We start from the raw sequence: 15,182 nt of genomic DNA, 5'->3' as shown, positions 1-15,182 counted from the left end.
GTGCTCCTGGGAATATGCCACAAGAGTTGAGCTTGTGAGCTCGTGTGGCTTTGGGAATGAATGTAAGATTAAGGCCAGGTCTACACTAGAAACTAAAGTCACTTAGGGGAATGAATTTTGTACAACATTTCTAAACTGGCAAAAGCCCTAGTGTAGATTCAGTTATCCTGGCAAAAGAGTCCTCATGTCAGCATAGCTGATTTTGTTCAGGGAACCGGTATAAGCTACACTGACAGCAGCCCTCTTTTGTTGGTATAAGGTGCTTCTACACTAGGACCGTTTGGCAGAGGAGCTCTGCCAGTTCAGCTCTGTTGGCAAATCTTTTCTAGGGCAGCCTAGGCCTAAGCTTGGAGGCCTGAGCGTGCTCCCGTCAGAGCATTAGCAGTGAGACGATAGAAATGGAGGGAAGCCAGGGTGGTGTGTCCCTATAGAACACCTTGCCGCAGGCCATGCAGAGTCATCCAGGGACAGATGTTTTCCACTTGCCCACTACTGTCTCATTCTCTCTATTGCTCTTTACACTCTTCAGAACTTGGCCCCACGGTGGCCGGGAACAAGTCTGTCCACCTGATAACCATCCACCATACCAGTAACTTTTAGACAAAGTTTACAAAAAAGAGTAATAGGATTTTGCTTTTGACCAAGCACTGGACATACCTTATTATGCATGAGGAGATCCAACAGACATTGAGGACACTACATAGCAACTATATTTTAGAGGAAAACTCCTGGTTAGGGTGGAGAGGAAAATATGCCGGTTGTAGGAGAATAAGACTATATCCTACAAACAGAGGGTGGAAACTCCCGACCCCATTGAAGTCGGTGTGGAGTTTGACCTTGATTTTAGTGGGGCCACAACTTCAGGTATTTAAAATCAACGTAAATAGAAAAGTAGGAGCTAACTCCACTTTCAGAAAGCGAAAATATATATATATAGAGAGAGAGAGAGCTGCTTGTGAGATAGGCCACTGGATTTAAAGAAAAGGAGTACTTGTGGCACCTTAGAGACTAACCAATTTATTTGAGAATAAGCTTTCGCGAGCTACAGAGCTGTAGTTCACGAAAACTTATGCTCAAATAAATTCGTTAGTCTCTAAGGTGCCACAAGTCCTCCTTTTCTTTTTGCAAATACAGACTAACACGGCTGCTACTCTGAAACCTGGATTTAAAGAATAATCCATTTCTACGAACCCCGCCCAGCATACCCAATCAAAGAAATGCTCAGGGAAAGTCACGAGTTGAATGTCTCCTTAACCAGCCACATAATAAGACAAAAGAATATAAAGGGGTAGTCAAATTAATAATAAAAAGAATAATAATAAGTAATAGAAACCCACCAGTTACACTGAGCTAACGACATAGCGATGTTGTACAGCTTTTATATTTAATTAATTAATAAGGAGCTATATTTGAAGGATAACTAATTTCACGGTCATCTAGGAAGGGGGTTTACCCACAGCCATGTGACTCATTTTGCAATAGGGGCTTGCACTCTTTGGGAATTTCCTCTGACACAATCCAAACACAGAGCTATCTTGCACACCCCAAGACAGTATATAAGAGGGTTGGATTACACACCTCAGACATCAGAAACCTTCCGAGATAACAAGAGAAGCTCACTGCTCCTTCCTGGCAAGCAGAGACCGAAGAATCAAGGAGGAAAACTCGCCTTGCCTCTCATCATGAGCTGTAAATTGGTTGTTGCTGCCCTGGCTCTTTTCCTAATCTATGCAACAGTGTCAGAAGGTAAGCAAAATCGTTCCTCGTGCTCAAAGGACTTTGCTTAGTTATGCACATATTATGCCTGGAGAGACACTTTTAGGCTGATTTTTAAAAAGTTGATGTCTTGTTAAAACTTTTTTCAAATGATCATCCTTGGAGAGAGCTATAAGTCAGTCACTGCTCTGAAGAGCTGCTGACACCTGGTGGGAAATGTTTCAGAGTAACAGCCGTGTTAGTCTGTATTCGCAAAAAGAAAAGGAGTACTTGGCACCTTAGAGACTAACCAATTTATTAGAGCATAAGCTTTCGTGAGCTACAGCTCACTTCCTCAGATGCATATCGTGGAAACTGCATAAAGCCTGCTGCAGTTTCCACGATATGCATCTGAGGAAGTGAGCTGTAGCTCACGAAAGCTTATGCTCTAATAAATTGGTTAGTCTCTAAGGTGCCACAAGTACTCCTTTTCTTTCTGGTGGGAAATGTTCTAGAAAGTTAGGCTTCTGCATCATTTTCACTATCTGCTTTTCCCCTCTTTCTAAAGGCATTTGACCGAAGGCAGGCTCATCTGATTACAATATTCATCTGCGCCTCTTGCTCCTTCCCTGCATGAGTCCATCATCCTGTTTGTGACACCACGTTGTCTCAAACACAGGAGGATGCAACCTGGAGTGCGGAATAAGCAATAGGAGCACAGAACATGATAAGAGATAGTCCTCAAAACTGATGAAAAGCAAGGGGCCAGATCTTATCCTCAGTGACTTGATTTTAAATCTAGACTCATCATCATTGTAACTAGATAAGAATGTGGCCAAGTTTAAAACAAAAAACCTGGTAACTTAGAATTTTCTTTAAAAAAAAAAATCCAAACATTATTTTGCAGCAGCATGAACCGCTCTCCATAACTTTTCATAATTAGAGGTTTTAGAGGTGAGGACAAAGGTAACCTTTTAGCCAAGACCCTTGTGAGGAAACAGAGACCAAGCATGCCTGATCAAGCAAAACCAGGTGCTCTGCTTCACATATATAGATGGCAAGATACCCAGCTAACCCAACACAACTCTTGTTCTTTTCCAGGGATGAGTCTGGCAAGGATGGGGAATGAGCTCCGATGCCAGTGCATTGGCACGCATTCCAAGTTCATCCCTCCCAGGAACATTCGGGACGTGAAGCTGACCCCGAGCGGACCTCACTGCCAGAACGTTGAAATCATGTAAGTAGTTTTCCAAAATTCTACCTGCTGCTAAACTAGGAGGAGACTGCTTTGCATTGTGCTGGGCCAGGAGTTTTCAAGGGGGTGAGGAGCACTAGCAGGCCCACACCACTCAGGGAGACTCCCTAAAAGTGATTTTTATTCTTTCTGAAGACAGAATATTAGATAATGCACTTTGCTTTTCATAGTGTCCAGCATCTCTGGGGTGGAAGTACAAATCCTCATGGGGAATAATCTATCGAGTTCTAGAACAAGCATTAGAAGGGCAGGAAAAATTATTAATACTCAATACAACCTTTCAACCCAATTCCTCCAGTCCTTCTACAGACAAAACTCCCACTGTAAATTCCCCACTGAGTACATAGGTGGTTTCCCTGCCAGAGGAATGCAGAATTCAGCCCTTCACATAGAAAGCAATACCAATGGAGATAAAGACCTTTTATATCTACACACGTACAGAGAGAGATACCAGGCAATATTAAAAAAACAGGAAGGCATATATATATATATATAGGGAGATTTCCTGCCCCCCCTCCCCCCACACACACACCTGGAACATTTTTAACCAAACAAATGATGTCAGGCCAGATCCTTAGCTAGTATAAATTGGTGTGGCTCTCTAGTGAAGTCAGTGGAACTGTCAACTGACCCCAGCCTTGCCTTGTATTTTAAAAGGTTGAAAGATACCCTGATGTGAGCCCACCAAGTAGATAGATGCCTGACCTTTGTTTTTCCTTCTTTGCAGCGCTACTCTTAAGGACGGTAGAGAAGTGTGTTTGGAACCCACTGCTCCATGGGTGAAGATCATCATTAAAGCAATTTTGGACAAGTGAGTCATTCATTCTCAGAATGATTTCCTGAAAAGTTACTTTAAAGGCAGAACTAGGTGGTTCCTTAGCACAAACTGCTTAAAAGTTACCTCTCCTCAGGACACAGTAATCTCTCCCAAAATTTGTCTCTCTCAATCCAATATAAAACCATATCCTACCTTAAAGGTGGCCTAGTGGTTAGATTATGGAACTAGGTTCTTCCTGTTCCCTACTCTGCTGCAGACTTCCTGTATGAGCTTGGGCAAGTCATTGATAATGGCCACATATGCTGGGCAGCTGCAAGTCCTTCTGGAGACTATTGGTCTCACAGGTGCTCAGTGCTACTGAACCCCCAGCCCCCGCCCGCTCCAGTTGACTTTCCTTTGGTGTGAACCAAGAGGAGCTATGTCAAAGTTAATGAAGTTTCAGTTGATATGGTTGAGAGCAGGCTCAGAGCCCCAAGAGTTCTCATGTTCTAACTAATGATAATTGTTCCATGAACAGGTTTTTAAACGATTCCTTTTCTCCCCCTCTTTCCAGAGCTGAAGAAAATGGTGAGGTAAAACGCTAAGAGAAGCCAAAGAAGAAAAATCCCCGATGTTCTCCAGTTTCCCCTTGCAGGAAACCTCTCTGTGAAAGTGCCAATCAGTCTGCAAGCAGCCCACCTCCTTCTGTTAACATGTTTTCAGGCAGATTCCAGCTAGCAGTCTATTTATTTATGTATTTATTTATTGAGGAGCATCATGTTAAGAGCCTTTTTTTTTTTTTTTGTTTAAAAAAAAAAGGCTCAGTTGTCTATGGGATATGCCACTTTCTGAAGTTGAAAACCCTGGGTAGAGAAAAGGGATTTGCTGAGGGAAATGAAGACCCTTTGGAAAGCCCTTAAGTTGAACAGGGTTGTATGAGTGCAATGCACTCGCAGCACAGCTGTATTTAGTCTAAGCCTTGCTCTTTTACTAGTAGAGCAGTAAACGGGTAACAGTTACCCCTCCCCTGCACGAGTATGTTGTATCAACAGCACAGTGAGTCCTAGCCAGCCTTAGGCTAGCTACTGATTGGGACTTTGTGGCTTTCAGAAATTAAGCCGCCAAAGTGCTGTTATTTGGGGGGCATTATTTATTGTGCTATAGCACATCAATGTTATATATATATATATATCTATTTAACAAGTTAATCTTTGAGTAATCTATTTATTTGTTATTTTGATTCATCTGGATTTTTTTCTCATGCTAATTCCTTATGAAAATAGAATATTTCATGTTCCTGCTGTTGTGTGTTCTTGTTAGTTATTTTATTTGGTTCAATGAATGGGAAAATGTTGAGGCTCATGTTCCAATTTTCTTATTCCTGTACACTTTGGAATTCCATTTTTTCCATTAAACAATATGCTTAAGAAAGAAAAAGATGTGTTCTCTCTCTTGGCGCGATTCTTATCATCACTGGGCCTGGTCTGAGGCACATGGGGGACTCTGTTGGCTCAGTGCCATGCACACCCGGAACCTTCTTCTCTGGATGCTCCATGGGGTTTGGTCTCCACAGTTCTGAAAGGGATGAATTCGTGTTGGGGCTGTGGGGACGGCTGCTCTTTATAGCAGTGGCTCTCAACCTTTCCAGACTACTGCTCCCCTTTCAGGAGTCATTGTCCCTATGACCTTTTAGTTTGTACTGACTTCATTAGCGCTTTTTATGTAGCCTGTTGTAAAACTAGGCAAATATCCAGATGAGTTGATGTACGCCCTGGAAGACCTCTGCATACCCCCGGTTGAAAACTTCTCCAACTTCTGCCACTCCCCCTTGAGAAGCCACTCCTGATCTGTAGAACCCTGCATGATCAGGGCTGGATTAACCATTAGGCTAACAAAGCCACAGTTTAGGCCCTCCTACTTTTTAGGCCCTACTGGTCAGGCACGGGGCACGGCCAGGGCTGGGTGAGGGGAAGTGAGCTTGCTCACGCGGCCCTGCTGGACCACTCCTGCCCGCAGGAAAGGTAAAGCAGCCCCCTGTGGCTTGGAAGGAGCTCAGCCGGCAGCCTGCCGCGTCTCCCCGCGCTGCAGGACCGCACTGCCAGGGATCATTTTATATGTTCATTTTATATCCGTGGATGTCTGCATCTGCATATCCATGGACCGTGCTTGTGCATTGCGGATCAGATACGGTACAAACTTTGTATCCACGCAGGGCTCTGCTGATCTGTTGCCCTTGGGAGCAGGAATTGTTCTATAGTGTCGTATGCAGTATTTTTAAACTGCATTTATACTAAATACGTTTGAAGAGAAAAAAAGATTAGCTTTGTAATTTTTACCTGTTTTCTCTATACGACAGAGCCTGAGCTTGTGTAAATTGGTGTAGCACCAACCAAATCAATGGAGATAATGGATTCCCACCAGCTGAGGCCCTGGCTTCAACAGAGTTGACCTTAACTGACATGACTTGATCAAATCTAACTAGAAAGTGTGTCCTTTATGATTCTTTTTTGGTAATTATTTGGATTTAAGTCTGTGGGTGGCCAACTAACAAAAATTAAAAGTGCCCTATATGAGTGACTGATGGGGAAATCTATTGTTGTTCCACCGCTTGACTATTTCAGGCACTGTAACTGTGATTGGTAAACCACAGGTTTCGCCCATCTAGGAACACAAGAGCTATTACCACAAGCAGTCTCTTTTCGAGCATTGCAGAAAAAGTCACATAGGATCAACCTTTCCGATGTATTAAAAGGGGATTTGAAGCTAGTGAAAAAATGCTCTGTTACCCAACGGATACAACCTCATCTGAAGTTTACTCCTCTGGAGTAGTATCACACTCTGCAAATAATCCCACTGAAATCAATGCAACCACCTGTGGAGTAAGATACTATTCAATGTGAGTAATGGTGACAGTAGCTGGCCCTAAAGGAACACGCCTCCTGATTCACACGAGTGAGGTGAAAGGAAACGTGTGTCTTCACCTGCACAATGCTTGGGAGGCGGTGCCAGGGTTTTGTTCTTAATTCATTAAATCTTTAACCAAATGCTCACCTGCATTACATTTCTTTCGGCAAATATTAATTTTAATACTTTGACAAATGTATACATGTAATACATTTATCCTACTGCTTGAGAGTAAGGGATTTACATAGTGTCAATGTTAGAGTGACTCAAATATTTTCAACTTGGCTTATTTCTTGGTCAAAGTAAATTGTCACAGTTTTTAATGCAGCATCTCAGGTATTAATCAGTTCTGAGGTACAGCCATATAAATAAACTGGAGGCATGGTAGGCCGCTGTTCTTTTATCTGCTAAAAGGGTCTGGACTAGTTGAAGCAATTATACATTGTTGCAACAAACTTTCTACATGGCACTTATGTTTTAAAGTCCGGTGACTGAGCTGAGGAGGGGGCTGCTGAATAGATCCCTCTGGAATCAGATTAGACTGCTGTTTTAGTAAACCTAACAGAGTGCTTTGAATGTCCTGATTTGTAATACTTGTTGATTTAAAACAATTTTTAAAATTAAATAAGAGATTATATTAGTATTTTGTGGTTTTACTTCCTCTTCCTGTTTTATCTCCCATTTCTTGCCCCCCACCTCCCGCCTACAAGCTCTGCTTGCTTTCCCTATATAAGGAAGCCCTGAACAGCGTAGCATGCAAGTTATTAAATATGGAATCACGTAACATTTTCGTCCATTAGCAATAACAATGAGACTTTTACTGGAGAGGTACGAATTGAAAAATTAGGATCTGAACGTCTGTGCATTTGGGGATATTGAGATGTGGGATTTTTGGTTCAGCCCCCAACTCTGCTCAGGACCGGATTAACCCATAAGCTAATAAGGCCATAGCTTAGGCCCTCCTATTTTTTAGGCCCTACTGGTCAGGCAGGGGGCACGGCCAGGGCTGCGTGAGGGCAAGTGAGCTTGCTCACACAGCCCTGCTGGAGCGCTCCTGTCAGCAGGAAAGGCAAAGCAGCCCCCTGTGGCTTGGAAGGAGCTCAGCCGGCAGCCTGCTGCATCTCCCCGTGCTGCAGGACCGCAATGCCAGGGATCCGGTTAACACTGGTGACCAGACACTAAAAATCCGGTTACCGTGGAAACCTATGCCAGCCATGGGTGTAGTTTGAGCAGGCACTGTCCCCTTTCTACTCCTCCCACCCCTGATTTCTCCAGAGCTCTGCTTAGCTGTCAGGGAGGGAAGAAGCTCCCTCTGTCCCTCTCCTGGGCTGATGCTGGCAGGGCGCTGCCTCCTGGGTCCTAGAGCCCGTCACTGTGATGGTCTATGTTTGCTGGGTCCCATTTCTGTACAACTGGTGAGTGCCTGTGGAGGGGCAGGGCAAGGGGGTCATGGGGGAAGAGGCACTACCACAGCGGTAGGGTGGGAAACTTGCATAGAACCTGCACACACTCTGTTCAGCTCCAGCCAGAACAATTGCCCCTTCCATGTATAAGGAATGAATTCCCACACATTTGTAGGAAAAACAAAACAAAACAGCCCATTCTGGATGCCAGTCCTTTAACTTTTAGAGAACCTTCCATCGAGGCGCTTCAGATTTTCGATGCACTGTGTTCAATACTGTATTGAACTGTACTAAAAAAAAATCAAAGAAATCCAATTTTTTGATTTGGTGTAATTTTTTGTACTGGGATGTAGAGGCCACCAGGTTCTTTCCTTATGCTCAGCCTAGTTCCACAGGCCAACGCATCTTTGTACTTTTAAGGGGTTGCACTGGAGGAAGCTCTACACACAATGTTGTAGGTTTCTCCCTCAAGGATTTTAAATCCCCTTCTTAGAAGGCTGGGATAGAGAGACTGGCTGAATAGGCTAAAGGCAGGTGCTGCTGGTTCTCTAGCCATTCAATCCATCATAAAAGTACCTCACATTTGATTTCTTTTGAGTTTCATTCCAAAAACGAAAGCTAAATAAACCTGAAGTTAGTCCTCATTTTTTTGCCCCCAACTCAAACTAACTTCTTCACCAAGTGGAAAATGTTGAACAAGAATGGAATGTGTGTGATTCAAGAAGGGAACGAGATCACAGGCCAATTCCTGCTGACGGCTACACCTGTGTAGCCTTATTGACTGCAGAGAGAACAGATTTTTGCACAAGAATAGATTTTGGTCCCTTCTACTTTTTCACACCTGGTCTAAGAAGAATCTCATTCACTTTCCTCCCTTAATCTCTGAGCACTTTAAGGAAAAAAAAAAAAAAAAAAGCAAGGTCTGCTTCATTTACACATGCATATGAAACAGGAAGTCTTTTTGTTCAGGGGGGCAGATAACACAACTGGGAATAGCTCTGTTTTGTCAGCTCCTAGTCATTCAAAAGCTGGCAGGCTTTAGATTAAGTTTGTTAAATGTTTGTACCCTGATTCTGAAGAGCTAATATAGTACAGAAGTACTAAATATTATGACTGGGAAACCATCTAAAGATCTGCATCCCTTCTAGCTGTTATCTTTTTCTTACAGAAAGCTTAAAACAAACAAATGCAAACCGTAAGGGGCTGGTGCACACAGAACTCATGCTTAAAAAACCGTATGTCAGAGCTGCTGATCACACGTTCTAGAACAGATAATACTTAGTCCTCCCATGAGTGCAGGGGACTGGACTAGATAACCTCTCGAGGTCCTTTCCAGTCCTATGATTCTATTCTCTGATTTTAATTGTGGAAGAGCTTGGTGACAGAATGGCCTGATGTGGTGAATCACTGGATATTAACTACACAAACTGGGTATCATCCCACAAATAATATTTGTGTTCAATGTGAAAACAGTAATTCATTCTCCTCAGCCAGTGCAACACTGGGAGGCAGCTTTCAGAGCAAGACAGCCTACGATACAATGCCACCCCATGTAATTTCCCCACTACTACTTCCTCTACTCCAGTGGATTTTACACCTGAGTGGTTTTCTTTTCCATAATAAGAGCTGGCTGCCTCCCAGACTGCAGTCAGAGTGAGATAGGGTGTGTGATATAGAGTCCATAGCTTGTGGGAAACATCTGCAGGGCTTGGCTTTGCACTGTGCCATGTGGAGAGCTGAGGGTAGAAGCACAGGGTGGAAAGAGGTGAACAGGATGGGGAATGTTGCAGTGTTCATCCTCACACAGACGAGCACTCCACTATCTAGGAGGAAGGAGGCCCAAGAGAAGGACAGCGTACCATTCCTTGGGCTACCTCTTACTCAGAAGTATCTGTCTGAAGAACTGAGTGTCGTGAGAGTAGAATAACTTGTTAATTTTACATAAATAAGTCATATGTAAATATGTACGTAGAGAAATGTTTGATGACTTCATAATTTTTTTGCAATATGTCATTGATACTTAGGCCCTACCCTCCCATTAGCCTTAGGCCCCTCATAACCTTAATCCGGCCCTGACTCTGATATTGGAAATTGGATTAGTTCAGCTCTTCAGCCCCAATCTGGAAACAGCTCTGAATTCAGCTGGTGTCGCCCCTAAAAGCAGCCTAAAATTCACAGGCAGTAGCAGAAACCCTCCCTAGAGCTGCTAGGAGGCTTTACGTGGGCCACTTAACAACTCCCCAGTGATGGAATGATCGAGCTGGGAAGTCAGTCTTTTAGGGCAGGTGCACACCACTGGAGTGGCACACAGCTGCCCCGGCACAGGAGAAGATGAAGGCCACAAACTGGTGTAGGAATCAGATTCACTGGGATGCGCTTGCCCTTAGTCCCGCTATTCTTTCCATCATGCACCTTCTTCATTTAATTAAGCACTGTGGGTTCAGATCATGAATATGTTCACCAGCCACATTCCAAGAGTGCTTTCCACTTGCCCACTACTGTCTCATTCTCTCTATTGCTCCTTACACTCCTCAGAACTTGGCCCCACGGTGGCCGGGAACAAGTCTGTTCATCTGATAACCATCCACCGTACCAGTAACTTTTCGACAAAGTTTACAAAAAAGAATAATAGGATTTTGCTTTTGACCAAACACTGGCCATACCTCAGTATGCATGAGGAGATCCAACAGACATTGAGGACACTACATAGCAACTATTGTGTTAGAGGAAAACTCCTGGTTAGGGCGGAGAGGAGAAAATGCTGGTTGTAGGAGAATAAGACTATATCCTACAGAGGGTCAGAACTTCCAACCCCATTGAAGTCGGTGTGGAATTTTGACCTTGATTTTAGTGGGGCCGCAACTTCAGGTATTTAAAATCAACGTAAATAGAAAAGTAGGAGCTAACTCCACTTTCAGAAAGAGAAAATATATATAGAGAGAGAGCTACTTGTGAGATAGGCCACTGGATTTAAGGAATAATTAATTTCTACGAACCCCGCCCAGCATACCTAATCAAAGAAATGCTCAGGGAAAGTCACGAGTTGAATGTCTCCTTAACCAGCCACAGAATAAGACAAAAGAATATAAAGGGGTAGTCAAATTAATAATAAAAAAATAATAATAAGTAATAGATACCCACCAGTTACACTGAGCTAACGACATAGCGATGTTGTACAGCTTTTATATTTAATTCATTAATAAGGAGCTATATTTGAAGGATAACTAATTTCACGGTCATCTAGGAAGGGGGTTTACCCACCGTCATGTGACTCATTTTGCAATAGGGGCTTGCACGCTTTGGGAATTTCCTCTGACACAATCCAAACACAGAGCTATCTTGCACACCCCAAGACAGTATATAAGAGGGTTGGGTTACACACCTCAGACATCAGAAACCTTCCGAGATAACAAGAGAAGCTCACTGCTCCTTCCTGGCAAGCAGAGCCCGACGAATCAAGAAGGAAAGCTCGCCTCGCCTCTCATCATGAGCTGTAAATTGGTTGTTGCTGCCCTGGCTCTTTTCCTAATCTACGCAACCATGTCAGAAGGTAAGCAAAATCATTCCTCGTGCTCAAAGGACTTTGCTTAGTTATACACATATTATGCCTGGAGAGACACTTTTAGGCTGATTTTTAAAAAGTTGATGTCTTGTTAAAACTTTTTCAAATGATCATCATTGGAGAGAGCTATAAGTCAGTCACTGCTCTGAAGAGCTGCTGACACCTGGTGGGAAGTTTTGAGAAATATTCTACTTGCTCTAGAAAGTTAGGGTTCTGCATCATTTTCACTATCTGCTTTTCCCCTGGTTCTAAAGGCATTTGACCGAAGGCGGGCTCATCTGATTACAATGTTCATCTGCGCCTCTTGCTCCTTCCCTGCATGAGTCCATCATCCTGTTTGTGACACCACGTTGTCTCAAACACAGGAGGATGCAACCTGGAGTGGGGAATAAGCAACAGGAGCACAGAACATGATCAGAGATCGTCCTCAAAACTGATGAAAGGAAGGGGCTAGATCTTAATCTCAGTGACATGATTTTAAATCTAGACTCATCATCATTGTAACTAGATAAGAATGTGGCCAAGTTTAAACAAAAATCCGACAAAAAAAACCTGGACCCTTGTGAAGAAACAGAGACCAAGCATGTTTGATCAAGCAAAACCAAGTGCTCTGCTTCACATATATAGATGGCGAGATACCCAGCTAACCGAACACAACTCTTGTTCTTTTCCAGGGATGAGTCTGGCAAGGGTGGGGAATGAGCTCCGATGCCAGTGCATCAGCACGCATTCCAAGTTCATCCCTCCGAGGTACCTTCGGGACGTGAAGCTGACCCCGAGCGGACCTCACTGCCAGAACGTTGAAATCATGTAAGTAGTTTTGCAAAATTCTACCTGCTGCTAAACTAGGAGGAGACTGCTTTGCATTGTGCTGGGCCAGTAGTTTTCAAAGGGGTGAGGAGCACTTGCAGGCCCACACCACTCAGGGAGACTCCCTAAGAGTGATTTTTATTCTTTCTAAAGACATTATTTTAGGTAATGCACTTAGTGTCCAGCATCTCTGGGGTGGAAGTCCAAATCCCCGTGGGGAATAATCTATCGAGTTCTAGAACCCGCATTAGAAGGACAGGAAAAATTATTAATACCCAATACAACCTTTCAACGCAATTCCTCCAGTCCTTCTACAGACAAAAGTCCCACTGTAAATTCCCCACTGAGTACATAGGTGGTTTCCCTGCCAGAGGAATGCAGAATTCAGCCCTTCACATAGAAAGCAATACCAATGGAGATAAAGACCTTTTATATCTACACACGTACAGAGAGAGATACCAGGCAATATTAAAAAAACATGAAGGCAGACATATAAGAGGATGGAGATTTGTTTTCCCCACACCTGGAACATTTTTAACCAAACAAATGATGTCAGGCCAGATCCTTAGCTAGTGTAAATTGGTGTGGCTCTCTAGTGAAGTCAGTGGAATTATGTCAACTGACCCCAGCCTTGCCTGTATTTTAAAAGGTTGAAAGATACCCTGATGAGAGCCCACCAAGTAGATAGATGCCTGACCTTTGTTTTTCCTTCTTTGCAGCGCTACTCTTAAGGACGGTAGAGAAGTGTGTTTGGAACCCACTGCTCCATGGGTGAAGATCATCATTAAAGCAATTTTGGACAAGTGAGTCATTCATTCTCAGAATGATTTCCTGAAAAGTTACTTTAAAGGCAGAACTAGGTGGTTCCTTAGCACAAACTGCTTAAAAGTTACCTCTCCTCAGGACACAGTAATCTCTCCCAAAATTTGTCTCTCTCAATCCAATATAAAACCATATCCTACCTTAAAGGTGGCCTAGTGGTTAGATTATGGAACTAGGTTCTTCCTGTTCCCTACTCTGCTGCAGACTTCCTGTATGAGCTTGGGCAAGTCATTGATAATGGCCACATATGCTGGGCAGCTGCAAGTCCTTCTGGAGACTATTGGTCTCACAGGTGCTCAGTGCTTCTGAAAAAAAAACCCTCCGCCCCCAAGCTGATTTTCCTTTGGTGTGAACCATGAGGAGCTATGTCAAAGTTAATGAAGTTTCAGTTGATATGGCTGAGAGCAGGCTCAGAGCCCCAACAGTTCTCATGTTCTAACTACTGATAATTGTTCCATGAACAGGTTTTTAAACGATTCCTTTTCTATCCCTCTTTCCAGAGCTGAAGCCAATGGTGAGGCAAAACGCTAAAAGAGGCCAAAGAAGAAAAATCCCCGATGTTCTCCAGTTTCCCCTTGAAGGAAACCTCTCTGTGAAAGTGCCAATCAGTCTGCAAGCAGCCCACCTCCTTCTGTTAACATGTTTTCAGGCGGACTGCAGCTAGCATTATCTATTTTCTATTTATATATTTATGTATTTATTTATTTATTTATTGAGGAGCATCATGTTAAGAGACTTTTTTTTTTTTTTTTTTTAAAAAAAAGGGCTCAGTTGTCTATGGGATATGCCACTTTCTGAAGTTGAAAACCCTGGGTAGAGAAAAGGGATTTGCTGAGGGAAATGAAGACCCTTTGGAAAGCCCTTAAGCTGAACAGGGTTGTATGAGTGCAATGCACTCGCAGCACAGCTGTATTTAGTCTAAGCCTTGCTCTTTTACTAGTAGAGCAGTAAACGGGTAACAGTTACCCCTCCCCTGCACGAGTATGTTGTATCAACAGCACAGTGAGTCCTAGCCAGCCTGAGGCTAGCTACTGATTGGGACTTTGTGGCTTTCAGAAATTAAGCCGCCAAAGTGCTGTTATTTGGGAGGCATTATTTATTGTGCTATAGCACATCAATGTTTATATAGATATATATTTAAAAAGTTAATCTTTGGGTAGAAAAAGCTCTATTTATTTAAGTTATTTTGATTCATCTGGATTTTTTTCTCATATGCTAATTCTTTATGAAAATAGAATATTTCACATTCCTGCTGTTGTGTTGGTTGTTAATTGTTTTGTTCAATGAATGGGAAAATGTTGAGGCTCATGTTCCAGTTTTCTTATTCCTGCGCATTTTGGAATTCCATCATTTTTACATTAAACTATATGCTTAAAAAAATAGGTGTGTTCTCTCTCTTACTGGTTGGCACTTGGCACAATCTTTGTCATCAAAAAAAGTCAGGGTTTAAAAAAAAAATCAAGGTTTAAAAAAAGAACTAGATCAATTCATGAAGGATAGGTCCATCAATGCTATTAACCAGGATGGGCAGGGATGGTGTCCCTCACCTCTGTTTGCCAGAAGCTGGGAATTGGCGACAGGGGATGGATCACTTGATGATTACCTGTTGTGTTCATTCCCTTTGGGGCATCTGGCATTGGCCACTGTTGGAAGACAGGACACTGGGCTAGATGGACCTTTGTTCTGATGCAGTATGGCCGCTCTTATGTATCTCTACCCAGAGTCAAGTAGAGCTCAACTGCAGATCTGCAGCAGGTGGAAGTAACCCAGTTAGGGTGAAGCTGGCATTTCTCAAAATGAAGGCCAAATGCAAGCTCAATGAGCAGAGGGCAGCAGAACCCACTGGGCCTGGTCTTAGGCACATGGGGGACTTTGTTGTCTCAATGCCATGCACACCCCTAACCTTCTTCTCTGGGTGCTCCATGGGGTTTGGTCTCCACAGTTCTGAAAGGGATGAATTCGTGCTGGGGCTGT

General features: G+C 43.2%; 1 protein-coding gene across 1 annotated transcript; it reads left to right on the top strand.

The window, feature by feature from the left end:
• The first annotated feature begins 1,615 nt into the window (after positions 1-1,615).
• LOC311519146 (interleukin-8-like) lies at positions 1,616-4,474 on the top strand. Its single transcript, XM_084625414.1, has 4 exons — positions 1,616-1,746; positions 2,797-2,932; positions 3,678-3,761; positions 4,282-4,474. The coding sequence occupies exons 1-4, from the start codon at positions 1,683-1,685 to the stop codon at positions 4,310-4,312; spliced, it is 315 nt and encodes a 104-aa protein (XP_084481540.1). The 5' UTR covers positions 1,616-1,682; the 3' UTR covers positions 4,313-4,474.
• Positions 4,475-15,182: the final 10,708 nt, after the last annotated feature.

This window comes from Lepidochelys olivacea (assembly GCF_965140295.1).
Source record: "Lepidochelys olivacea isolate rLepOli2 genome assembly, chromosome: 4".
Classification (NCBI taxonomy): domain Eukaryota; kingdom Metazoa; phylum Chordata; order Testudines; family Cheloniidae; genus Lepidochelys; species Lepidochelys olivacea.
The sequence above is the reverse complement of the archived record's forward strand: the minus strand, read 5'-3'. Positions and strand labels throughout refer to the sequence as shown.

Excerpts from the sequence above, each read along its gene's own strand:
- LOC311519146 (XM_084625414.1), top strand. The coding sequence starts at position 1,683 with ATGAGCTGTAAATTGGTTGTTGCTGCCCTGGCTCTTTTCCTAATCTAT. Across the intron at positions 1,747-2,796 it reads CTATGCAACAGTGTCAGAAG|GGATGAGTCTGGCAAGGATG; the intron begins GTAAGCAAAATC and ends GTTCTTTTCCAG. Across the intron at positions 3,762-4,281 it reads ATTAAAGCAATTTTGGACAA|AGCTGAAGAAAATGGTGAGG; the intron begins GTGAGTCATTCA and ends CCCTCTTTCCAG.